General features: G+C 33.0%; 5 protein-coding genes across 7 annotated transcripts; 3 read left to right on the top strand and 2 right to left on the bottom strand.

Annotated features, from left to right (window-relative positions):
* Positions 1–6,144: 6,144 nt before the first annotated feature.
* LOC101207678 (protein NDH-DEPENDENT CYCLIC ELECTRON FLOW 5) lies at positions 6,145–9,626 on the top strand. 3 transcript variants are annotated; one of them, XM_011655170.2, is made up of 3 exons: positions 6,145–6,732; positions 7,904–8,329; positions 9,199–9,334. In XM_011655170.2, the coding sequence occupies exons 1-3, from the start codon at positions 6,229–6,231 to the stop codon at positions 9,211–9,213; spliced, it is 945 nt and encodes a 314-aa protein (XP_011653472.1). In that variant the 5' UTR covers positions 6,145–6,228; the 3' UTR covers positions 9,214–9,334. The 3 variants fall into 3 exon arrangements, with proteins under 3 accessions (XP_011653472.1, XP_031740206.1, XP_004147558.1); XM_031884346.1 differs by lacking the exon at positions 9,199–9,334 and adding an exon at positions 8,431–8,749; XM_004147510.3 differs by having other exon boundaries at positions 6,147–6,732; positions 9,214–9,626.
* A 168-nt stretch (positions 9,627–9,794) lies between these two features.
* Positions 9,795–12,989, bottom strand: LOC101207432 (protein SINE1). Its single transcript, XM_004147509.3, has 3 exons — positions 12,681–12,989; positions 10,839–12,186; positions 9,795–10,586 (listed from the first exon to the last, which is right to left on the bottom strand). Exons 1-3 carry the CDS (start codon positions 12,704–12,706, stop codon positions 10,086–10,088), a joined length of 1,875 nt encoding a protein of 624 aa, XP_004147557.1. The 5' UTR covers positions 12,707–12,989; the 3' UTR covers positions 9,795–10,085.
* Positions 12,990–15,459: 2,470 nt separating this feature from the next.
* Positions 15,460–22,579, bottom strand: LOC101221243 (PHD finger protein ING2). Its single transcript, XM_004147484.3, has 7 exons — positions 22,420–22,579; positions 22,266–22,337; positions 21,953–22,155; positions 21,476–21,539; positions 20,980–21,236; positions 17,017–17,055; positions 15,460–16,068 (listed from the first exon to the last, which is right to left on the bottom strand). The coding sequence occupies exons 1-7, from the start codon at positions 22,463–22,465 to the stop codon at positions 15,958–15,960; spliced, it is 792 nt and encodes a 263-aa protein (XP_004147532.1). The 5' UTR covers positions 22,466–22,579; the 3' UTR covers positions 15,460–15,957.
* Positions 22,580–23,039: 460 nt separating this feature from the next.
* Positions 23,040–24,047, top strand: LOC101221009 (NADPH-dependent aldehyde reductase-like protein, chloroplastic). Its single transcript, XM_004147483.3, has one exon. It carries the CDS (start codon positions 23,165–23,167, stop codon positions 23,939–23,941), a length of 777 nt encoding a protein of 258 aa, XP_004147531.1. The 5' UTR covers positions 23,040–23,164; the 3' UTR covers positions 23,942–24,047.
* A 156-nt stretch (positions 24,048–24,203) lies between these two features.
* LOC101207187 (B3 domain-containing protein At2g31420) lies at positions 24,204–25,476 on the top strand. The gene has a single exon (XM_004147508.3). It carries the CDS (start codon positions 24,490–24,492, stop codon positions 25,312–25,314), a length of 825 nt encoding a protein of 274 aa, XP_004147556.1. The 5' UTR covers positions 24,204–24,489; the 3' UTR covers positions 25,315–25,476.
* Positions 25,477–26,226: the final 750 nt, after the last annotated feature.

The following is a 26,226-nucleotide window of genomic DNA, read 5'->3' on the forward strand; positions in this document are numbered from 1 at the left end:
GGATAAAATTTTAATTTTTTTAACAAATTTTATTTTATGTTTATTTCTTTTTATCTGTGGGTAATTTAGATAAATTTTTATATTATTTTTGACCAAATTGTTAGAAGGTGCAAATATATATTATTCAAATTTCAAATATTAAAAAGTTTAAATTTATTTTTGTTAAAGATCTACCAATTTCTTCGTGGAAAATATTTTGGTAAATCTTTTAATATCTATAGGTTTAAGATTTTGAGATTTTTAGAGATCAAATATATATGTTTTTTTCTAATATCAGTTTCGGTGATTTTTTTATTTAATTCGTAAATTTGATAGCAACAAATTAAAATTATTTACAAAATATATTTGATTTTATTATCAATAATTTTTTTATTTAACAATTTTGACGTGAGAATCTATAGATAAAATATGATTATTTTAATACAAAAAAGGTGAAAATAAAAAAATAGTTAGAGATTTTTCACTATTATTTAGTTTTTATTTTTTGTATCTTTAAAACTACCAAAATTTTGAAATGATTTAAACTACAATATTTGTATAAATAATTTTAAAACTACAAAATCTGTGTAAATATTTTTAAAACAAAAAATATCTATCCAATTTTATAATATTTTATAAAATCATATTTAAAAAATAAATGTATTTGTCTCCGCCACATTAAAGAAAGAGAAAAAAATAATAATAAAAGCAGATTTCATCGTATTAATCCAGAAATTGAAAATTTAATGAAGAATACAAAAATTAAAGAAAAAATAGTGATCTTTTCAAAAAAGATATAACAGCAAAATTAAAGTCCACGTGTCCAAATAAAATACCAAAAATATCCTCGATTAATTGACTGCCTAATATATTTGAAAAATATTTAAAAAACGATTGTTTGGATTTTGCGAATAATATATAAATCTACAACATATGATTTTACCTTCATCTCTCTTTTTTCTATTTTTAATTTAACGAATTTAATGTAAATTTGGGAGAAAATGATGTTTATATAATCTACTCCATATCAATATTATCGATTCGTTTGATAGTAAATAAGTCTTTCACTCTCCTCTACCACCAAAGTGAAGTTTTAACTTTAAACTTTTCTTAGGAATTATTTTCCACAAAATTTCTACCTCGGTCGTCCTATGTGTTGGCACTTGCCTATAATAATAGGTTAAGATGATGAAAGATTATTTAATGAAGTTGTTATCATGTAGTTGTAGTTTTAATATTTGTTTGATTTCGATTAAAATAAAATGTAAGTTACAACTACTAATACAATTTTGAGATATTGTTGCATTTCTTTTTTATACATCAAATTTAAAAAATTAAATGATTCCTCATAAATAATGAGATTTTTTTTAAAGCATTACATCACATCCACCAAATGTGTGAGCTCAAACCTAAAATCTCAAACTCTTTAGATGAATTGAGTATTGAAATATTGGGTGAATATTAATGACAAATCAACTAAAGATCATCTTATTATTCTTATTATTTTTAAGACTCAATGCTAGTGGAAAGTAATTTTGGGAGTGAACAATGATTAAAATAATTTTTATTCCAAAACGTATTGTTAAAAGTTGAAAATTAATTATAGTGATATAAAAAGGACATTTAAGTGTAACGTTAAATATTGAATTAATTTTGAGTGACTAAAGAGATGTTTTGAAATTATTCACCAACTCACTCAAGTGGTTTCCACAATTTCAAAATTACTCTTTAAAATATACGAAATATTTTCAAGATTCGAGTCCGAAATAAACAATCTAACATAGAAGTTTACGAATCATAACAATCTCAATCTCAAATATATTTTAAATAAATTAAGAGTTTTCAACTTCTTCAAAAATCAATAATTTGCAACCTTACTTAGTAACCCTTTCAATTTTTTTTTTTTATATTTGTAAGTGATTTTGTTTTCTGTTTGTTAAATGCAAATACTAAAGATTTTTTTTATTTACAGTTTTCCTTCATAATTTTAAAAATCAGTTTCTTGTTTTTTTTAAAAAAGAATTAATTATCCAATACATATTTTTAAAATTAATTTTAAAAAACAAAAAAAACAGAAAATAAATGAACTTCCAATTAAAAATGAATTTAGAAATGGTAAAAAATATTCCTTCCTTATACGCTCTTGAGAGATGTTTCAAATGAATTTTGTTGTTAATTTTGTTGTTTGTTATTTCAATGAGAACATAATCCTTGGAAATCTTAACTGATTTCTTAAATTTATTGACCAAAATATTCAAATTTGGAAGGATTTTATTAGATTTAGTGTTGAATTACTCATTTAACCTTCCTATATTTAATTTTTCTAGTAGTAATTTTTAATTAAAACTCTTCATATCAAAAAAAAAAAAAAATCAAATCCTTTTATTGTCAAATTTGAAAATAATTACTTAAGTTTAATGATTTCAAATAGAGATAAAATAATTTTAAATTAAGGCGTAAAAACCAATCTATATATGTTGGAACTTATATAACTTAAAGATAAAAATTGAAATTTAGAAGGGAGGAACATATTTATTTTTAAAATGTTTAAATGATGAATTTTTCCATTATTATTGGAAAGATATATTGTATATTTTAATTAGGTAAAAATAGTAAAGTTTTCTTTTATAGTTTTTGCAAACTTACAATTTGAATTAAAATTTAAAAAAAAAAAAGAAAAAGAAAAAGAAAAAGAAAAAGAAAGAAAGTTATTCAATGAAATGTGAAAATAGAGAGGTAGACTCATTATTCTATCATACATTATTCACAAGGGAGTCATTAATTTGCATTGTTGAAAATTGAATTTAAATATATAGCTACCTAACCTCTCTTTTCATGGAAAATAAATTTATATTTATATTTACAAATTAATGTGCTTAATTAATTAGTTAGGTTTCTATCTTTCAAAAAGATGTATAGCTTATTACCACTAAAGTTAACCTTCTCAAGTCTGATGCTTTCATCTCTCTCACCCTATAGTATTCAGCTAAAAGAAAAGACTGTGAAAGTCATCGTTCAATTCTTGCACTTTTGGATCATATCACAATGTTTCATTCTTTTTATGATTTTATTTTGAATATTGGGTGTGAGTGAATAATTTTTTTATAATAATTTAATTTACCTATTTTAGGCCTTGATTTAAAAGATTGAATCATCAACATTTGAAATAAGTAGTGTAGTATAAATTTTAGGACAAATTAACTATGTTAATTAGAGTCGAAAGCTATTCTAAAATAGAGTGAATAGGTGGGATGAGTCTCTCCCTGCCTTATTCAATGAGGGAATTTTAAATCATTTATATTGTGCAATATGATAATATGATAGCTATTCTACGATGAATGAGTCTTTGATTTTTTTTCTATTTTGAAAAAACTTCATTAATATTTTCACAAATAGGTTCTCCCCCTCTCTCTCGAAATAAATATTATTTCATAATAAAAATAAATTGGATGATTATATTAGGTAGCATTGTTAGGTATAATAACAATTTTTTAAAGAATTTTACATGTAGTAAAATATATCAATTATGGGCTCTTTTGTTTGTAGATTTCTACCACTAATATATTTCGAGAAATTTTCTAAAACGTTTTATGGTTACTAGTACTTTTGGTTTGTGTATTATATCTCCTATTGTCACTAAAAGTATTTAATTCTTAATAAGTCTTAAAATTTATCTCTAAACCTAAGTTATGGTTTTCTTTAAAGAAATAAAATAGCGTATATAGTCATTTTACCAAAGTGAATGGAAGATAAACTTGAAGTGAATAATGATAACTAATTTAAAGATTTGTAGGTCATTTAAGAGTCTAAAAAACTCGTAAAACAAACTTGAAAGTACAAAATCCATAAATGGTAATTTGACAAAAAAAAAATGTTAATGAAAAATATTAATTTTAATCCTAGATTTCCAAAAACATGTGACTGAATTATATTACAGAGTGGTGAAATTAAACCAATTACCTATCTTTTTAAGCTAAACAATTAGAAGATTTCCTATGAATTAATCAACAAAACACTCAAACTCTGCCATATAAATGCCCAAATCCAACTATATATTAAACCTTGCCAGAAGCAATAAAGTCAATTAAGTAAAAAGTGTTCATAAGCTTATAACTAAATATTAAAAGAATCAATACTCATCTTTGAACTTACTTAAACCAAGAAAGAAATAATAATTAATGTTCAAACAAACTTTAAGATAACTTATAACATAATGGCAGATAATTGGGCTTGGGTCAAACTTATCTTGTGAGGATTTGGCTTCAAATCAGGTGTCCATTCTACTTAAAATTAGTAACAAGAGATGACTTCATATATAGAGCGTTTCGACCATGAGAATTTATGTTTACAATCATGAAAGTCGGAACAATTGAGTTAAACTTGTGCCTAACAAAGAGAGATGCTTTGGATAAAACTATTGTGATGCATAATATCATGAATGAAATCAACAAATTCATGAACACCATTAACATATCTTGCTTTTCTTATCGAGAGGTATTGCAAATGATGTAGGAATATACTTTTGTAAAAAGAGGGTATATGTCAACTTCAAGGACTTTAGAAATGCTTTCACATACGAGTTATGTGACCTCGAGAAGTTCAGTTGATTCAATCAAGAAATTGTGACTTTCGATAGCAAGAAGCGTCATCTTTAAAGTCACGAACAATAGCTCAAAAACTCCCATCAACATCAATGGTAGTCATATTCACTTTTGAAGAAACAAAGAGAAGGAAAGACCTCCATTCACACTTATTTGAGGAGAGGATTATCATGTTTCTCAGTAATTGTTTTCCAATTAATTGACAATACCAAATACAAAACTCATCTAATAGGATATGAGAATTGAGACGAGGGAGTACTAAAAACTTGAAAATTATGCCTTCAACAAGTCATTGAAGTCATAAGACAGAAAACTTCTATATCCATCGAGAACAAACTCACAAACCAAACAAAATAAAAAGGAAAACAACAAATTAGTATATGAAAATGATCAAAACTACAGTGAATTATAAATTTGGTTTGATTTTTCAGAGTAAATTATACATTTTTGCTTTTCAAGTAAATTCTTTTGTTTCATGATTTTTGTTAGTTTCTTTTAATATCTCGATTATTTTGTGTTTGATATTTGTCGTAGTAACGAGAAGTTTTTCCAAACACTAAATAGGATACATTCATTATCAATTTTTGTCCACCCAACAAATATTTAGCATTTTGAGGAGATATGACAAAAAGTGATTTAATTTGTTATGAATAAGACAACATAACGAAGAAGAAAATTTTGTCCAACTTAAACATAACAAAATTCATTAACTTTTAAGTGTTAATAAACTACATAACTTGTGGTTCGAATTTTGGCGAAACAAATGAGGAATTGTTTGTATATATATACCCTTTGGGTGGCCATCACTATCTAAGTCTTTAGTCATTTCCAACCAAACATGGGTTGCATTTTGTATTAAATACAATCGTTTACAAATCAATGAGTTATAGATTGTGAAAATCCTTTTTAAAGATTTTTAGGTTATAATTAGAAGCCAATTTTAAGTGGAAATAGTTGCACACATCATATGAATAATATTTTATCATCTCATAATTTATGGGCCAACTAAAAAAGGTAGAGATAAAGTAGGATTATGCTCTTTATTTTGTATCAAGTTTTTCTTTTCTTTTTTTTAAAATAAAATTAATGATAACAAGTTGTTTACATTAATCATAATTTTTTCTTTTCTTAATCGGATCATCTACAACTATCTTATTAAATTAAAGTGCAATTTATCAATTCATCCTTTAATTCGACTTAAATTACTAGAAATTCAAATAATCTACAATCTCTTTAATATAGTTTAACTAAATAGATTAAATATATACTTTTTATATATTTAAGAGTGAATAGTTGTTTCTTGTAAATTACTTATAATTATTTCAATTAAATTTAAATTATACTTTTATATATTTGATTTATTTACCGATATTTTGTTGTCCAGATTAATTGGTGTGTCATTTTTTTTTATCTATAGATTTTGATTATAAAATTTGAAAATACATTCCTATATAAAATTATAATTATTATTTAATCAATTTTATAAAAATTAAATTTAAAATATCTTATGATTTAAATCATCTAAAAGATTGTTATAAAAAAAATAAAATGGAAATAATTGGAAAGGCAACACGTATCCATTTAATTGATCACTTTATCCACTTCCACTACATCGCGAAGTTCAGACACCCGCCCACCGCCCACCGCCATGAGCCTACCTTCAAAGCTTCTCCAACCTCCCCCAACTATTCCCTACACGCGTCTATCCACCTCCCCCCGCCCATTTTTCTGTCATTGTCTTCATCCATCCACCCCAAGCAGCCGCGGAGGAGGAAGAGCGTTCCCACTTCCCGGAGTGGCCTCCCTCCCGTATCAACCCATCAATGTCGATTATTTGGAAGAAGAATTCAACGGTCAAGGGCATGGAGTAACATTCGAAGGAATCGGCGATGAGTGTCTTGCCAAATTGCGATTAGAAAATGGTGGTTCTGCGATTCTTATGTTCCCGAGCGGATTAATTACCTCCTATAAATCTCCTATGTGGCATGGAGGATCTCTAGAGCTGCTTCATTCTTCGGTATCTGAGGATAAAAATGGCGATGTTGTTGTTCAAGGAGGCGTATCCGTTGCCCTAGACTATGGGACTCATCGACTGGAGGATGTTTCTTGGGATCTTCATAATGTTGAAGGAAATCCTCGCGAATCGATTCAGGTTTTGATCATGGTTTAATTGTTTTTATGCATTCAGAAACTTAATGCTCTCTTCTGATTGATTTAGTCACATCTCATCTTATGATCTTACTTCCTGTCTGATTGTTCTTCGTTTTGAACTCTTGAGTTGACCTTGATCTTTGATTTCAACTTTTTGAAGTATGAATTTGTTCCATGACGAACTTTCCACATTCAGTTTTGAAATTATATAAGTTTGTTGAAACAAATACTCTAAACGAACGGAAAATGATTTGATTGATCTAAATGGAACAAACTTAAAAAGTTTTAGGATTGAAAATTAGATTTAGGACATGTTTGAAATGATGAATATATAATAAAGCTTAATTGTAAAGCAAATAACTGAGATGATAAATGTGAGCTAAGGTGAAATAAATTTGTTGAATTATTGGTGAACTCCAACATTGGTGGATTTTTTCTACCCAACTTAGTTACCAAACGCCTCCTTAGAAAGTAGTTTGGTTTAAAAAGCTAAAAAATTATTCCTTTTCGTTCTTACATTTTGAATCTATTTTCCATTTGGCTCTTTGGTTTCATAAACCATAACGTTACATTTCTTTCCTGAGCCTTGAGTTACTTTCCATTTGATTCCTAAATTTCATAATATTATAATTTTACCTTTCATCTTTGAATTTAATTGTTATTTGGTTTCTTGGTTTCAATTATTTTACACTTTTACCACTAATGCTCACTTTTTTATCTTTTTTATTTTTAAAAATTAATTTCCAATTATATTTTAAAAACTATGGTGTAAAATTTTATACTTGAGAAAAACTAGTGAAAATTAATGAAATTCTTTTCCAATTAATTAATAGACATTAATATAGGAATGCAAGTGATTATTGAGTGAAAAATCAAGGGTAAAAATATAAATCTAGAAACCCAATAACCAAATGGAAACAAAACTCAAAACTCAAATATAAAAATGCAACATTATGAAACCTAGTAACTAAATGGAAAATTAAAATAAAAACTGAATAGTAAAACTATCCATTTTGAGATATTGAGACTAACTATAGAAACTACACTCAAAACTAAGAATGAAGAATCGAAAGGGTATATTTCTCTTCTTTTTTTAAACACGTAAAAAGTCTTTTCAAACCAAACCTAAACGATCATGTTTACTGACATTTATTTTTTCACTTACCTCACAGATTGAATTGATAAGCAGAGCTTTAGAAGGCATGGTAGAGTTGAAATACACAGTAACACTTGGAGAAGATGTGTTAACATCAGAATTAACAGTGTGCAACAATAACCAAACATCTCTTGAATTGAAAGGCTATATTTTAAGTCATATGACTTTGAGTACTCCTGAGGCAACTTTTGCTATTGGTTTGGAAGGTTCAAATTTCCATAGCGTGCCACCATTTTCATCAAATCATGCCATTATTCCTCCAGATTGTAGCTCTGGGTTGACTCAAAGACTCAAAGGGATTGTTTCTGGTTGGGGAAAAAGCAGGGAAAGAGAGAGTGGAGAGGAGATTGAGGGTGAAGAGATGGACAACTACAAGCAATTGATGGACCAAATGAGTAGAATCTACACTAATGCTCCCAGGAACTTCACAATCATAGACAGGGTAAGAACATTCTTCTTCTACTATAATCTATGTTGGGTAGTTTCTCCACTTTTGAGATTTTCTTCATTTTTTATTACTAAACTCTTAAATTGTTGGTTTAGGTTTTATGAACTCTTTTTAGTACAAGTTGGATACTTTCTCAATCTCTAGGATGGAAGGTCATTCCAAGTACCGTTGCACTAAGAGAGTTGAGCTCACTTTTGCTGTTTTTTTCAACTAATCGGTTTCTTCCTTTTCGGTTTCTAATCTTTAGTTATGAAGACTAAAGTTGTGATTTAACTTTTAATATTTTCAAGACAAAAAAGATATTTTAAAATTTTTTAAACTTGAAAGATAAGAAGCATAGACAGTTCGGTTTGGATAGTGTGTTCGTGTTCATGTCCGTGTCCAACACTTGAACACTTTGACACTTGGTGGAAATCTCTTGGATACTTGCTAGTGCAACAAATGTATTAGACATGCTTGAAACACCCGTTGAGTAGACTAAAAAGACACATATATGACAATAATAATAACTTATGAACATAGAATATATCAAGCTAATTCTTTTAAGCATATAAATGAATCAATTTTCTTTTACTATGAAAATGTATATATATATATATATATAAAATGAATATTTTAATAAAAGTTTCCTTGTTGTGTCGTGTACGTGTTCGTGATTCTCAGTTTGAAATCCAAAAAAATAGATATTTAAAAATAGAAAGTTTGAGGACCGTAAAGGAGCATTTTAAATAATTTTTTCTAGAAAAAGGATTTAAATCCTATTTCGGTCTATATATTTAGCTTTGATTCATTTGGGTTCTTGTTCGTTCAAAAGATATATTTTGATGTATGGTTGGCAGTAATTGAGTAATTTATGTGATGAGATTGAGATGAAATAGGGAAGGAGAAACTCAGTGGTGGTAGGGAGAGAAGGATTTGATGAAGTGTACATGTTGAGTCCAGGATCAAATCATGTGTACTATGGAGAATATTCATATGTATGCATTGGCCATTCAGCCATGCTTAAACCAATACTCTTGCAACCTCAACAACTATGGAGAGGATCTCAATATTTGTACAACCCAAATCTCTAGTCCTTTTATCTTCATTCCAAAAACTTCCTCCCATGGATATCTCCATATTCTCATTCATTGAAAACATCTTTTTCTTTTTATATAAATAATAACATTATTAGTTTTTGTAATTTTGACCTCATTTCATTTCAGGCTGAATGGTATAAACTACCCTTGAAGTCCAATCATTCTTGTAATCATACTATTCAATTTTCATTATCTCGATACTTCCTTCGATACTTTTCACATATTAATAATTTGCCAACCCTTCAACTCTTCAGATAACAAAGAAATTAAGCCTCAAAGTTACATTGTACAAACAAGTTGCATGGCCATAGCCAAGCTTCTAAGTTTGTGTACTTCATTTGTTGTTCAAATCAAAAATAATAATAATAACTAAAAAAAACTTTTTGGTTGAGCTAAGTACTCTATTCAAACTAAATGTTACAACATCAATCTAGAAAGCGAGCATATTCTATAATTTGCAAAGGTAGAAAGATACCTATTGTAGTCAAGAACTTCATTGACCACACTGGGATTCTTACATTGAGTCATTGTCTAAATCCATCTAATCTAATACATTTGCTTTTGCTTCAAACTTCTATATGCCTTTCTTGCTACTTGACACAACATTTGAACTCAACAAAACTTACAACAAACAGCTTCAACCCAATTTTAGTTGAAGCACAACAAGAACATTATGTTGGTACAAGATAGGAACCTTGGTCGTGATCATCAATCCATAGCAATGAAGTGAATATTGTAAAAAGCAAAAATGAAAAGCCACATACCAATTTCAAAGCAGTCTTCTTATATGCCATCTCCATGCCATAATATTGAGGTTTCATTTTACTTTGACAAGCCACTGCCACAGGTATAGCTTGGACATCAACATGGGTAGGGGCACCATCGGCTGAAGAGATCGATTCGTAACTACCTTGTGATTGCTCACCATTACCGTTGCCTAAGCCATCTTCATCCTCTTTGCTGAGTTTTGGTTCATCGGCAAAACCGTTTTGATTTAGAAATGCTCTTGGAGGACTCCACTCCAAATTCCCTGATGACAAACTCCTATGCCTACATCGGCTACTTCCGCTAGCATAGTCAGATTTCCCCTCGTTTAGATCCTGAAGGGAATGGACAAGCTTCCGAGGCGTTTTGAAGATCATATCTTCAACATTAATGTAACTACGAGACCGCTGAAGTACACAAGATAGGAAAAATTGGAATAAGCTATCTAATATTATAGGACTAAACCAGAGTTTGTGTCCAAGCATTAATATCGTCAATGTAAAGGAATTGATATGAACCAAATCCCCATCGAGATATAAATGAAACCGAAAGGAACTTCATTCTACAAGGACGAGCCTAAAAGACTTAGCAATGTGGTTTAAATGTATAAGAATACTGAGAAAATAGGCATATATGGATAGTTAGCTAAGAGAACTTACAAGGGGGCTGGTTGTAGTGCTTCTTGAAAGTCTGCGTCTAGGAGGACTCATTTGAAAAAACCCTGAAAAATCATCTGCATATTCTTCACCATTATGGCCAAATTTGTGACTTCCAGAGTACATAGACATGGTGTCGGAAACGTCAGTTCCACGAGTAACTTCCGAGAACAAAGACAAGCCATCCTTGAGTGATATATCAACCCCACCATTCTCGTAACTCCAAAGTTTACGATTCACACTCCTACGATCAAATCCTGAGTTACGTGAAGCTTGTCTTGATGAAAAAGGTGATCCTACAAGCGAGCCGTAATCGAAGAACGAATCAAGGGTCTGGGATTCTGGAGATTCAGATGAGGGAGTTCGGCTTCCACCATTCCTCCATGGACTTCTTCTCCTATGATCAAGGAAGTTCGATCCCGTCACGGAGCTTGGAGATTTGTCCATTTTCGACCCTTTATCAGCCAATATTTTCTTAGCTGTTTGCAAAGTTTCAAAAGCTGCACCTTTGACATAAGGCATTTGATCAGACTGACAATTCTCCATCTCCTCAATTATAGACTGAAGCTCCGAAAATATACTCCAAGGATCAAGACATCTCATCAAGAAGTTAATCATTTGAATGGCAGACAGTCTTTTCTGAGAATTTTTCTCCACAACCCCACACTTCAATATTCGCAGCCCAGCCTGCAGCAACAATCTAGCATACGGTTCAACAATCCGAGGATTCCGCTTAGCTAGTGTCATAACAAGCCCCATGTGTGAATTCGTTTGTGTAGATTTCTCCTCCAAAGCTCCAGCAACATTCTGGCAAACCTTATTAACCATCTCATCGGAAGCAAACCGCCAGTTATCCGAGTCCACCAGAGCCTTCAAGCAGAGGGCAGCACCAGCAGTGAGGCTCTCTTGAGAACCCAACAAAGATTCCGAGAGCGGATTACAAAGAGAATAAATCACATGCTTCTTCTTATCATCAGGAGTGGTGGGATCGATCCCGTATCTTGCAATCGCCGGAACAACTTTAGAGCAAGCTTGTTGAAGAGGGAAAGAGCCAGCACTTGAAGCCAAAGTCTTGATAATGGAAGTCATAATCCGATCAATCTGCGGCACAATATTGACACCGTGAACACGAGCTAGAACTTCATAAAGAGAAATTGTACATTCCCCATTTAAAGCACCAGTTTCTTTGTTTTCAGAAACTTGAGCAAGAAAAACAGGGATAGCCTTGGAATCTAATTCCTTCACATAAGTTTTCAATGCCTTCATCGCGGATCTGCGACTATCAGCATCTTTATCAAGATTAGCAAACTCCCGCCGAAGCATTGGACTCAAATTTTTGCTCATAAAAGATCTGAAAGAAATCAAAACAACAAAAAAAAACCAAACGGTTCAGATTAAAAGAACTACCAGACAGTATCACTCAAGAATTTAAACGAACAGCTGATGGGCACCTCAAAGATGCAAAAACCCAATACTAAATCTGAACAGACGAGTTGAAGAAACAGAAAATAGAAGCAAAAAAATTAAAGGGGTTTTGGTTTCATCAGAGCAAAAGGGTATCGGAAAAAAAGGAGAAAATCGAAGAAGAAGAGAAAAAAAACCAATTATAAATCTGTACAAGAGATTGAAGAAACATAAGATGGAAGCAAAATATGAAATGGTTTAGGTTTCTGAGCAAAAGGGTATCAGAAAAAGAGCAGAAAATGAAAGAAATAAAAACCCAATACTAAATGTGCACAAAAGAGCTGAAGAAACATAAAAGGGAAGCAAAATATGAAATGGGTTTTGGGTTGTGAGGAAAAAAAGGCAGAAAATCGAATGAACAAGAGAAAAAGGAAAGAATACCTTTGAGTTTCTGAGATTGCTTTCATGGCGTTGAGACTTGAGAGAAGTATGAGCAGAAATGGAAAGAAGAAGATAAGGAGGAGGAGGAAGACGAAGAAGAAGAAGAAGAAGAAGAAGAAGAAGAAGAAAAAGAGAAAGAGAGTGAAGGATTAGGGATTGTTGAGGGATTTGAATATATGGATTTGGTGGTGTCTGATTTTGGGGTTTTGATTTGAGGGATTTTGTTTTTCCTTTTGTGGGGGTTTTGTTTATGCAAAATGGAAAGCGCTGTGTTACTATGAATTCAAAATCTTTTCTTGAAATTCCGCCGCTATCCCTTCTTCTCCTAGTGGATCCCTTTTTTAAAAAAAAGATAATGGACCATTATGACCCTTCCAAATAACAACAAATTTATTATCTTTTTCTTTTCCTCATCAAAATCCTTCAATTTTGCTCTTTCCTTCTTTCCTTTTTCTACTTTTGATTTAGTTTGGTGAATTAAAAGTTTTGGTAGTTGATACTGACTATTTACTTTCATTACAATACCTTTGTATAAAAGAATGAAGAAGAGAGTGTTCCTCCACAAAGTCCAAAGAAGAAAAATTGATGAAGGTTGTGGGAGAGAGAGAGAGAGAGAGAGAGAAGGGTAAGTAAGTAATTTTGGATTGAATAGTTTAGTCGGTTCCCTCCAAAGTTTAGGGTTATTAGGTGGATGCGGTTCTTGGCGCCACTCTCTCCATTTCAAATAAATACATTTTTCATTTTCTCTCACCTTTTTACTTAATTATCAAACAATAATAAATCAAATCAAATATTCTCACATTTCTCTTTTATGTATTTGAATATTCACAATCAACAATAAATTCATTCAAATTAAACTCTTAAATCCATTTTATATATATATATATATATTAATCCAATTATGTCTTTAATCCTTTTAGATTTTCATTTCGGATGACTTAAATTTTTATAGAAAATTATTATAAACAAATTATACACGCTTAAGCGTAATGGATTTTTTTTAAAAAAATGTTATTTTATATTTTTAAGAAAATACTAAATTTTATTTTAAAAGATAAAATTTGAATCATTTTCCAAAATAAAGATTTATGATATTTACCATGGTATGGGTCTGGTCTTTGACTCATATGGCCTAAATTGTTATATGAAATTACATAAAAAAAACTTAATTTTTTAATAAATTAGGACATGGGCATCCAAACTACTTTAATACTCATTTCTATTATGTAATTGATTTATAATAAATATTTAAAAGAAAAAATCGTGGGATATTATTTTGGAAAGAAGCGGAAAACCATTTAATGCTTTCATTCTACGAAAACGGTCATCTACTCCTTCGACGTGGGATACCAAAGCGCGAGTTACAATTTTTACAGAGAACTTTTAGAGAGTTCGGAGGTGAAAAATAAAATCTTCGACGACCGACAAATACAAAACTTATCAGACAAAATCTGGATAGAAAGTTTGAGGTTAGTATGGTATATATTTAAAATATACGAAACATTATGTATATTTTAGATATTCAATTAAATAGGTAATTAAACGAAAAATGTAGTTTTGAGTGTGAATCACTCTATGGTTTATTGAGATTTCGCCAATGAAGAAGAAAAATTTCAACGACTGACAAATACAAAACTTCTCAAACAAAATCTAGGTAGAAATTTCGTGGTTAGTACTGTATATGTATATTAAGTATATTATAGATATTCAATTAAGTAAGCAAATAAACGAAAATGTAGTTTTGAGTGTAGGGTTTATTGAGATTTCGACGGCGAATAAGAAAACTTTCGATGACTCTGTAAAGACATAACTTTTAAACCAAATGCGGGTAGAAATTTTGCCCTATAGTAACTTATTTATGCATATTTAAAAAGAATAATTTATAGAAACGGGGCCACCACACAAAATGACAAAAAAATCCACTCCTTTTACCTAAATAGTTTTGAAAACACCAAATTTTTCCTTTTTTTAAAAAAAACACTCCTTCTTCCAAATAACCTCTATTATATGAACCCATATAATTTTCCTTCTATCCACCTCCATATGTTAATATATTATTTTCAAATTAACTAATATTGTTTCATTTTTTTTTTCCATTTTTTCACCTCACATACCTTTTCTTTTTTATAAATAGACGGACCTAAATATGAATGTGTAGATTTTACATCTCTTTATCTACTTCTAATCCAACACTATGAATTAGATGTTTTAAATAATATAGAATTATATTTTGCTACATATTATTATCATTATTATCATTATAACAAAAGTTTAAGATCAAAATCAATATTTGAGATATAAGATGGAGGGTCCTCAAATTAGTATAATTTATCTAATTAACGAAACTCAAATCCCAAATCACTTAAAAGGATCAAAATTCATCCTAATTACACTAGGACTTATGTGAATTAAGTTTCAAAGTCGTTAGATACATTTTTTCCTTTTCTACTTCGTTTTTGTTTTCTACTTCTAAAGTCAATCCGAACAAACTCCAACTTATCAATCCATAACCATCCAAATAACACAATAAAAAATAGATGTCACACCATAAAATCCATAACCATCCAAATAACACAATAGATCTTTGTTACTAAACATAACACACTTTAATGAAAGTAATGATGAAGAGAAGTAAAAAGGACTAAAGTAACAATTCAACACTTTTTTTTTTCCATTTGTAACCAATATTGTAGTACTTTATCTTTAGCTTTAAATGGTTCCAAATTGAAACACATCCCAAAAATACAAAAGGAAAAAGTACGAAAAGGGCAAAGTATGATGACTCAAGAATTCATTTGCCACTACAATGCCATTGGCCTTTTTATTTTTTGAAGTTTAAACACACTTGAGGTGGGAAGATTTCAAACTTCTAACCCCTCTTCATTTCAAACTTCTAACCTCTCGAACAAGAGAGTATATACCCTAACTAGAACTCCATCGGTAGACCTATGTTCAGTTGGCTAACAACCCTACCACCGTATTACACATAACAATTACAAGCCAATTTTAGTTTTAGAGGAATGTCAAAACAAAGGTTGATGAATCGACGCCTAAGCTAAATGAATGAAAAAATCATTCAAATGCACTATAAGTGTGAAGTGGGAAAATTCAAACTTCTGATTGCTTGATCGAGAGAATATATACTTTAATCAATGATCAACCAATTGGCCTACGTCTAGGTTGGTTACTAGACTACCATTGTTACACGGTACAATTACAAGCCAATTTGTTTGGGGATTGAGAGAAAAGTCAAAATGAAAGGAAAAGAAAGCGTATGTTATTGACTTGGCGATACGTCTCTGCAGGTTGGACAATACCACTTTCCTTTAAATCTTGTTTCTGGTGTCAGTCCAACGCAGGAATAATGAAACCATTCACCTCCTTGACACTGTCAATGGCATAAAAAGCAGCAGAAAGAAGAAGGCAAAGGGTTGTCATGAAATCCATAACATAGAATGCACTTTCAGTAGTTTAGACAACATTTGGTAACCATTTAGTTTTCGGTTTTTTGAAGATTGTGCTTTTTTTTTTTTCTTCCCATTTTCTAATCATGATTTTCATATAAGAATTATGTAGACATTTGATTTCTTAGAAAAACAAAACAAGTTTTTGAGAAGAACTACTTTTAGTTTTGAAATTTTGGGCTTTGGTTTGGAAAACTCCTAAAATGTAGGCAACAAAACATACAAGTAACAATGTTCATAGTCTTAATTATCAAAAACAGAAAACAGAAAACAAAAAACCAAATGGTTAGCAAATCCTCAACTAAAAACTAAAACCATTGTCTAATATGGGCTCAGTTGATTTTTTCTTTTTTTTTTAAATGCTCATGCTGAATTCCAGTATGGACAAGTCCTAACCAACGGGTAAATTTTATATCAATGATAAGGTTAACTATAGAGTACATCCTTATTTCTGTTTGTTTACTTTTATATATATATAAAAGATTTTCTAAAGTAACACACCACAAACTAAAGACGAACCTTTCTAACCCACAAGCAACGAATTCAAGAAATTTTAAGAGCATATGCACAATCATACTGAAAAGGACCAGCTACATTACATACAATTACACATTATACACACACAAAACTATGGGATCAAATACGTGAAGATATTTTCCGAGTTCAGAGGACACAAGACGGACAATATCCAAAAATTTGTAGAAACTGCACAGCCTCAAAACTTACTCTTACCATACAGGAAAACTTTGGTACTACGGAGACAACCATGAGGGGACTGGGGAGGGGGAAAGAACAACAGCATTGTAGATAAACAAACAACTAAAATAGCAGAATGTGAAGAATCCACAACATAGAAAAGAGGAGGGACTTACATTCTCATTGTCACAAGCAATCATATCTCCAAATGACACCTACAAAAGAGAATAATTGAGGCACCGGTCAATAGGTTGGTAACAGGAAATCAAGTTAGAGAAATTACGAAAATTTAGACTGTTTTGTAATGCTTCTTAAAGAAAAAAAAGGATGATAAACTTGTCCACACTAAATCTAATTATTCTTCCTCCCCACCGACTTCCCTTTTAATTTATAACCGATAGAATTAGTGATCTTGTCCGAAGGAAAGATCTAAACTAATTGTCTTTCCTTTTTTATCATTAGCTTGTTGTCTATTTAATTTTTTTCCATTGTATCTTTTATGAATAAAAGATAGTGATAAGAAAGTTAGATCTTGGTTTTCTCCCAGTACTCCGATTTCAATGTAACTCGGTGTCTATTTTCTTTTACCACTTTTAATATGGTATTAGAGCAGAAAAAATATGAAACCCTAGACACCAAACTTGGTGAAACCCAAGCTGACCACAAGACAGCTGTCGCTAGCGCCCAAGCACCGCTGTCCAATTCCTCTGTCGTTCACCCGACTTACTTCCACCTGATTTCTCAACTCCATGATAAATCAAGATTTGAAGTTGGTAAATCTTCGGCACAATCCAAACCAACTGACTTGCCGATGAATCTAAGAACCCGATAACTTCGCTCACTACTTTATCCTCAAATTATATTACAAGTTCTCTGGCAACATCGGCAGATGTCTTTCCAAGAGAGAAGCTGAATGCCATAACTACTTTTCCTAGTCTCAATCGGTCAAAATGTTTCTTGCAAGACGTCACCAATTCGGTTTTCTGATAGGGGAGACTCTTTGGCCTCCACCTGGTGATGTCCAGGAACGTCTCTGGAGAAAGGAGGACTCTCTTATTCGGTCAATGTTGATTAATAGTATGGAACCACAAATTAGCAAGTCTTTGCTTTATGCAGCAACTGCAAAGGATCTATGGGTCACTACTCAGAAACTCTATTCGAAAGCGTTAAAACCCCTCTCGTTTGTATACATTGAGGAAACACGTCCATGATTGCATGCAAGGAACTTTGGATGTAACATCCTACTTCAATAAACTTTCACCACTTTGGCAAGAGATGAGCCTACGCAGAGAGACAGTATGGGATACTCCAAATGATGGCACGCAGTATGTTAGACTTGAAGAAGCTGATCGGATTTATGACTTTCTTGCAAATCTCAACCCTAAGTTTGACATTGTTTATGGTCATATACTTTGCGAGATACCCCTTTCCTCCTTAATTGAAGTGTGTTATGAAGTCCGTCTTGAAGAAGATCGTACGAATGCCATGAGGTTCTTACAAGGTTCTTACAACTGCTACTAACTCCATTGCCTTCGATGTTAGATCCTCTACCCATGATAGTGAGAAGAAGAACAGGAAACCGATCCTTATCTGTGAGCATTGTAAGAAACAGTGGTACCTACCTTAACTCACCATGACACCTAAAAATATCCACAGTACTTTAGAGTCCTATGAGTGGAAAAGAATAAGACTTGGGAGATCTGTACTCTCTCTAAGGGACATAAAACCATGGGATGTAAGTGAGTGTGCACACTTAAATACAAGACAAATGAAACTCTTGACAGACAGAAGGCTAGGTTAGTTGCAAAAGGGTTTGCTCAAACCTATGGTGTCAATTACTCTAAAACTTTTTCTCCCGTTGCAAAACTAAATAGAGTTCTGTTATCTGTTGTTGTGAATAAATATTGTCCCTTATACCAACTAGATGTTAAGAATGTGTTCTTATATGGAGACTTGGAAGAGGAAGTCTATATGAGCCCCCTCCAGGGTTTGAAGCCCAATTTGATCATTGGATTTGCAAACTCTAGAAATTCTTGTATGAGCTAAAACAGTCACCGAGAGCATGGTTTCATAGTTTACTACCTTTGTCAAGTCCCAAGGATATAGTTAGTGACACTCAAATGACACTTTGTTTACGAAAGTCTAAATGTCGGAAAGATTGTCGTGTTGATTGTTTATGTTGATGACATTGTTTTATTTTGGGATGACACCGCTAAGATCATCCAACTGAAGAAGAAGATGGGTGATGAAGGCTCGGGGAATCTGAAGTATTTCCTTGGATGGAGTGACCGAAACAAGTGTTTTGGGATGTTATCCTACTGATACTCTTATTGAATTCAACTGTAAACTGGGAATTCAGGTGATAAAGTTCCTGTTGAGAAATAAAAATATTAGTGCCTTGTGGGAAAGTTGAGTTATTTGTCATGCACTAGACCATATATCTCCTATGTTGTGAGTGCCATTAGCCAATTTATGGAGGCTCCCTATGAAGAACACATGGAGGCAGTTAACAGAACTCCGAGGTACTTAAAGGCAACTCTTGGTAAAGGGTTGATGTTCAGGACGACTGACAGGAGAGCTATTGAGGCCTATGCTGATTCTAACTAGGCAGGGTCAGTTGTTGACAAAAAATCGACCTCTGACTATTGAATCTTTGTCTGAGGCAATCTTGTAACCTAAAGGAGCAAGAAGCAAGGGGTTGTGACTAGAAGCAGTGTTGAAACTGAGTGCAGGGCTACGAGTTTAGGGATACATGAGGAAATTTGGCTTTAGAAGGTTTTATCTGACCTTCATCAGAACATGAGATGCTGATGAAGTTATTTTGTAATAATAAGGCAGCTATTAGCATCATCAACAATCCAGTTCAACATGATAGAACTAAATATGTTGAGATTGATCAACACTCTATTAAAGAAAAATTGAACAATGGTAGCATATACATTCCCTACATACCCTTAGCTAAGTTGTTGATGTTCTTATCAAGGGGATTTTCATATAGAGCTTTGATTCATGTGTTAGCAAGTTGGGTCTCATTGATATCTACGTCTCAACTTCAAGGAGAGTGTTAGAATTAGTGGGCTTGGCCCAAGGAAAGATTTACCCTAATTGACTTTCTTGTTTTATCATTAGCTTGTTGTCTTTTTAATTTTCCCCTTTGTATCTTTTGTGAATAAGAGATAATAATAAGAAAGTTAGATCATGATCTTTCTCTTGGTACTCGGGTTTCCACATAATTCGGTGTCTATTCTCTTTTACCGCTTTTAATAATAACCCCATGCTGCTAACAATTCATCAAGCCAACTCTATCTCATATACCTACTAACTATTCCATAATCATACCTAGCACTACCCACCGTCAAAAGTATCAAATTGTTTAGACTGTAGAGCGAATTTGTTGCTCCATTGTACAAGCTCCATCAAACAAAAGCTGAAGGAGGAAGAAGATGATGAATGAAGATGAAAAAAAAACTAATAGTCTTTCTGTTTTCACTTTTTATTATTGATCTTTGAAACTAGTTTTTTCCTTTTGCTTTGACCTTTTTGTTCACGTCTCTTCACTCCATGATTTCTTGCACCACTCAAGATAAACTAAAGCTAAAATTATCCCTCTCCAGAATTTCAATCTTGAGAGATAGGCTTAGCTTCCAACTTCCAAAGTGTAATATTTTCTGATACGGATAAACCAGCCTATTTCCTTTGCTTCTCACTGAATTTTCTACTGAAATGTTTTCTAACGTACAGCTATATTTCTTTATTCAATAAAGATTCAATTTCTATGCTATTAAATATATTAGACCAGAAATAAAATTTTCTTTTTACATAGCATAGTCTGCTTTTATCTATTAAACTGTCTCTCGTGTGGAGTGGTTCCATGAGATTGAAGCTTTCAGTTTAGTCACTTTTTCTTTCTCATCTCCAAGGTTGTGGTTAGATGAGAGGGTTGAGGATTAAAGCTTCTAACGAGGGCTACTTTTTTCTCACACATTACGTGAATAAGGTTTTCCCTTCCCTCTTCCTCTAATCATAACCACTTGCCCTGATTTCCCCCCTAAACAACTCTTATCATCTCACATACCCACTAAGTAACCATGAAAATGATACAACGAATATATCCTTTGAAAGACATGTATGAATCAAACCTGATGGCAAATGCAATACGTTGGTTCATTTGGATCAATGGGCTGATCCACATCGAGTGAAGGTGCAAAGTCCTTCTTATGGCTTCCTGGAGGAGGCATGAGCTCAAAATCTCGATCACGCTCCCTATCCCAATCTCGGTCCCTGTAATCCGGCCTCTTAGATTGAGGTGTTATAAATACTGGTCGACGTCTTTCATTCTTCGAAACTAGTGGCAATGGTGGAAGAATTGCCGGTTCGTCTGGTGAAATTTTTCCCTCTGAAAAGTAGTAAAAGGTTAAATTATCTATACAGACAAACTGCATGGAAGGAAAAGCCGAAAAGGTAAGTAATACATATCACTTGTTTGTTTGGTTAAACATAAAAAATGACTTCGAGGTTTATTGATAATTTGCTAACCATCAACTCTTCAGATAACAAAGAAATTAACCTTCAAACATTACATAGTAAAATAACTTGCATTTCCCAGAAATAGCCAGGCTTCTAAAGTCTCTGTACCTTGTTTCAGATCTTCTGCAAAGTTGTTTAGATCCTCATCAAGTCGTTTAATATGGCTATCTATCTGGACAAGTAAGAGCACATGAAGACCTATAAGATAAGTCTAGAAAATTTATTCTAAAATACAATGGCATGTAGCTACTTAATGAATAAATTCTTCAGTACAACATTTCAAAGAGCAAACAGCTCTCTGAAATTGTAAGAAATTGATATCAATCCCATTTTAAACGAAATCTCCTCTGAAGTATTGCAACCCCCTAGACTCGTTACACAATAGAAAAATAACAATAATCCAAATCAAAATCCATATATTCTAGCCAGACAATCATGCAATTCAAGATCGCTCATTGTAAAAACAGATGAAAGAAACAATGAGAAACTAATAGAGGAGATAGAAACAAACAGCAATTTGAACCAGGCTATCTGAAATCATGGATAATAATTGAGAGATAACGAAAGAAACAAAAAGCATGATACCAGGTCGCCTGCTTGACGTGCCAACAAGACCTTTTCAGTACACAAACTCAACGCGTTATCCTGATTAGCCTCAATATCCTTCCGCAGTTTCTCAAAAGCAGACTCCTCATCGTCAGTATTACTATTACCATATCCTTTCTTCGAACTCTGCGTCGACAATCCCAAGCAATATTTGGTTTGCTGCCGCGTCTGATCAATCATGGCTATAAAAAAAAAAAAAAAAAAGGAAAGGAAAATTGAGAGCAATAAATCCATCCAAACACAGGATCTGTAAAAGAAAAAGAAGAAAGCAGAAAACGAGGGTTTTATTTACACTGCGATCGATCATCGAGTTCTCTGATTGTATTGAGTAGCCTCTGAAGTTCAGCAGGCAATGTGCTGGCGTCTATGAAGATAGAAAGAAAAGAAGAAGGAAATTAGAGAGGGAAAGAAAGGGAGGGAAAAGAGGAAGAGAAAAGGGAACGTACATTCCAAATAGTCATCGACGTATACTCCTGTACGAGCAATCGCCATGGTTGAGATAAGAGAGAAGCTGTGTGATTTCTAGGGCTTGATTAAGGGAGTTTTTCGTTGAGTTTTTGCCCTTGGCTTCGCGCGCCCACTCTTCTTTGTTTATAAAACTTTTATTTATTTATTTTTCTTTTTATTGAAGTGGGAAATTTTGAAATAATGGCTTCAATGGTTTGATTGGTTGGTTCTGATTTTGTGAAAACAGATTAGTGAAAAAACGGCGTCGTCTCGTTATATATGAAAAAAGGAAACGTATGATTTCGATTAGTATTTACTTTTTCATTTTGTTTCTACCCTTTCTATTTGTATTTTGTTCGGTTTTCACTTTTTTTTTTCAAAATTTTGGTCTAATTTATAAATATTTTTGTCTATTTTATTATATTTGAAAATTTTGTTTAAAATATTACAATTCTATCAAATTAAAATTGTACTGATTTATAATTCCAATCTTCAAAAGAAACAATTTAGAGTTAAAGTAAAGAAAAAAACAGTAATTTAAAATTTGGAAGAAAAAATCAATAAAATTATTGTGAAGGGCGAAGTGATGATTTTACATAAGCAGTGACGCATTATCATCGTCTTCAACTCACTGAAACATCGCTTTCATCCTCCACCTCCATAAAAACGGGCAATGACGCTCCTCAATCCTCACTCACACTAAACCCACATCAAATCAACCCCCTCAATTTTCTGATTCAACCCATGGCCACTGCCCTGCCGCTCGATGGCCGAACTGCAATCGTCACTGGCGCTTCCCGCGGCATTGGCCGCGCAATAGCCATCCACCTCCACTCCCTCGGCGCAAATCTCGTCCTCAACTATGCTTCCAACTCCACACAAGCCGATCTCCTCGCATCGGAACTCAACCAGTCATCGGCGCCACTCCGACGAGCCGTCGCTGTCCAAGCCGACGTGTCCGACCCAGACCACGTAAAGCGGCTGTTCGATTCGGCCGAAAAGGAATTTGGATCTGAGATTCACATACTTGTGAACTCCGCTGGGATTCTCGATTCGAAGTACCCGAGTCTGGTTGAAACCACTGTGGAGGATTGGGATGAGACGTTTCGAGTGAATTGCAGAGGCGCGTTTTTGGTCTGCAAAGAGGCGGAGAATCGGATCAAGCGCGGCGGCGGAGGGCGTATTGTGTTGATTACGACGTCGATCGTTTTGTCTCTGCCGCCAGGGTACGGTGCTTATGCGGCGTCGAAGGCAGCGGTGGAGGCGATGGCGAAAATTGCGGCGAAGGAGCTTAAGGGGACGGGAATCACGGTGAACTGCGTGGCACCGGGACCGGTGGCGACGGAGCTTTTTTACGCTGGGAAATCAGAGGAGACGGTGGCGAGGATGGCGGAGGCTTGCCCGATGGGGCGGCTCGGGCAGCCCGATGATTTGGCTAAAGTGGTGGGGTTCTTAGTTACTGATGCCGGTGAGTGGGTGAATGGGCAGGTGGTCCGGGTCAACGGGGGACTTGTAATTTGATTTTCTTTTCTTCTTTTTCTACCGCGAGGAGTGCAATTAAAATGACTCAACTTTTGAACAATGATTTAATAGAAATATGAATACCGTAATTCTTAATTTCAACATACATTGATAAGATTCAATCGAGGTAGTGAATGTCCTCCCTTTGATTTGAGATTCAAACTAAACTTTGGTGTTTTGGTGGTGAAGAGTACAAGGGTAGGCTTTTAAAATGAGATTCTAAAAAATGGTAACGAATCCCACGTGTCATTCAAATGCATGATTTAAAAATATATATATGTTTTAGATAAAGAAGAGGCATGTTAGAGTTTATAACAAAATTTGTAATTGGGAGTTTTAAAAATAATAGAAAAAGAAAGAGGTGTGAAGGAAAATCTAAAACACAAACTATAAGAAGTCGAAAAGGGGGAAAGAAGGATTTAAATCTAAATTTGATTAAGAGAGAAAGAGGGGTGAGTCAATCCTATTATATTTTCTCTAAAACCCCAAAATCTCAAGAACCCCCCCTTTCTTTTTATCTTCTTCCTCGGTTCGGCCTGTGAAAATATATGGATTCCCGCCCTTCAACTTCCACCGCCGACCCCCCAAAAGAACAAGAAACCACACTCTCTACAAATGAAGAAATCAGCGATCAAAACCCGAGCGACCAGGACGATCACCTTCCACTAATAAAGAGAAAGAGAACCAGAATGAAACAACTCGCAAGGCGACACAAACTCTTTAGAGAAAAAAGACTAAAACGCCAACTCATCCACCCAGTCGACGATCCAATTCCCAAGTCCAAAGAAGAACCACGAGGCAAGGACTTCGTATTCGACTCAGAAACCGAAAGCGAGAGCGATACAGATCCAAATCAAGAAACCCTAATATTTAGGGTTTTGGCAGAAATGGTCGAATCAGAAAAAGATTCCCTCGAAATCATACCTGACGAATACAAGAATCTGATGATTTTCATGGGAGGATCGTGGAATTTTTGCCCTAGTTTGGTGATGGAGAAACGACTGAAGAAAGGGGATGTGGAGGAACGAAGAAATCGGCTGTTGATTCCACAAAGGAAGACGAGAACGAATTTTCTGGATGTTGAAGAAGAAGAGCAGTTGAACAGAGATGTTTGGTGGATGGTGGAGATTATTGAGCCTGATTGTACGGTGAGTTTGATTACGCTGAGTAAATGGGAAACGTGGAAGGGAGTGGCGTATGTTTTGATAACGGAGTGGAATGGATTGGTGGAGAGGAATGATTTGAAGGAAGGTGATTTGATGCAGCTATGGAGTTTTCGTGCCGGCGGCGACCGTGGACGGCTCTGTTTTATGCTTCTGGAGGTGGAAGAAATCCGAGAAGACGGTGGTGAAATTGCTGCCGCTGAATCTTAGTGGTTAGGAGATTTTTTTTTCCCCTTTTGGAGGGGTATTTTGGTAATTTTTTCTAGTTCTTTTTTAAAGACTATTGGTGTTTGTTTTCATTGAAACTAATTGTATATAATAAGTACATTTTCATACGTTTCTTCTGAGCTAAAATGGATGAAATCGGGCATACCTGATGTTTACTAATATTCATAATCAAAATCTGTGATTACAATTAATTTTCATTAAGAACCTAATGACTGATAGCAATTATATGTAGCGAACGATGATATGCTATTGAAATGAAACAATGTAAGAATATTTTGAACACATAATAAATGTTTCAAGGGAATTTCTAATTAAACACTCAAAAGTAATCGTTATAGAATTTAGATTTTGGATTGAAACTAAAAAGAACATGATAAATTTACTTCCTCTTCATCCTAATAGTTGAAGATTCTTTTTTTTTTTTTTTTCCCTTTAGATAGTATGATAAATTTGAAGTATTTAGAGTCAAAATATTCATGTGTTGCTTTAATGAAAAAAAAGCAAAGAATAATATACATAATACATCAATTCGTTTGTTTTTAACGCAAAATGTCTTTAGAGATAAAATTGACAAAACGGTCATAATTCAACTAGATTAGGAAGAATGTGTTTGTGATGAAAAGCTTTTCTAATTTCAGTAATCGAGGGATTCACCAAAATGTATTGTGGTCATTTCTCATTTTTAGAGGAAATATTTGCATTTGTTCTAATGAAAAAAACCCAAAAACTTTTTGAAAATGTTTGATTTGAACTTAAAATGCTCTTAGAAACGTAAAATTACTATGAGTAATTGTTAGTGAAATATTTTTTACCGTTACATGTGTTACAAACATTTCAACTATTACCATATCGTTTCGACCGTTTCAATTATTACGATTGTTAATTAGCGTGTTG

This window comes from Cucumis sativus, chromosome 4 (assembly GCF_000004075.3).
Source record: "Cucumis sativus cultivar 9930 chromosome 4, Cucumber_9930_V3, whole genome shotgun sequence".
In the NCBI taxonomy this organism is placed as follows: domain Eukaryota; kingdom Viridiplantae; phylum Streptophyta; class Magnoliopsida; order Cucurbitales; family Cucurbitaceae; genus Cucumis; species Cucumis sativus.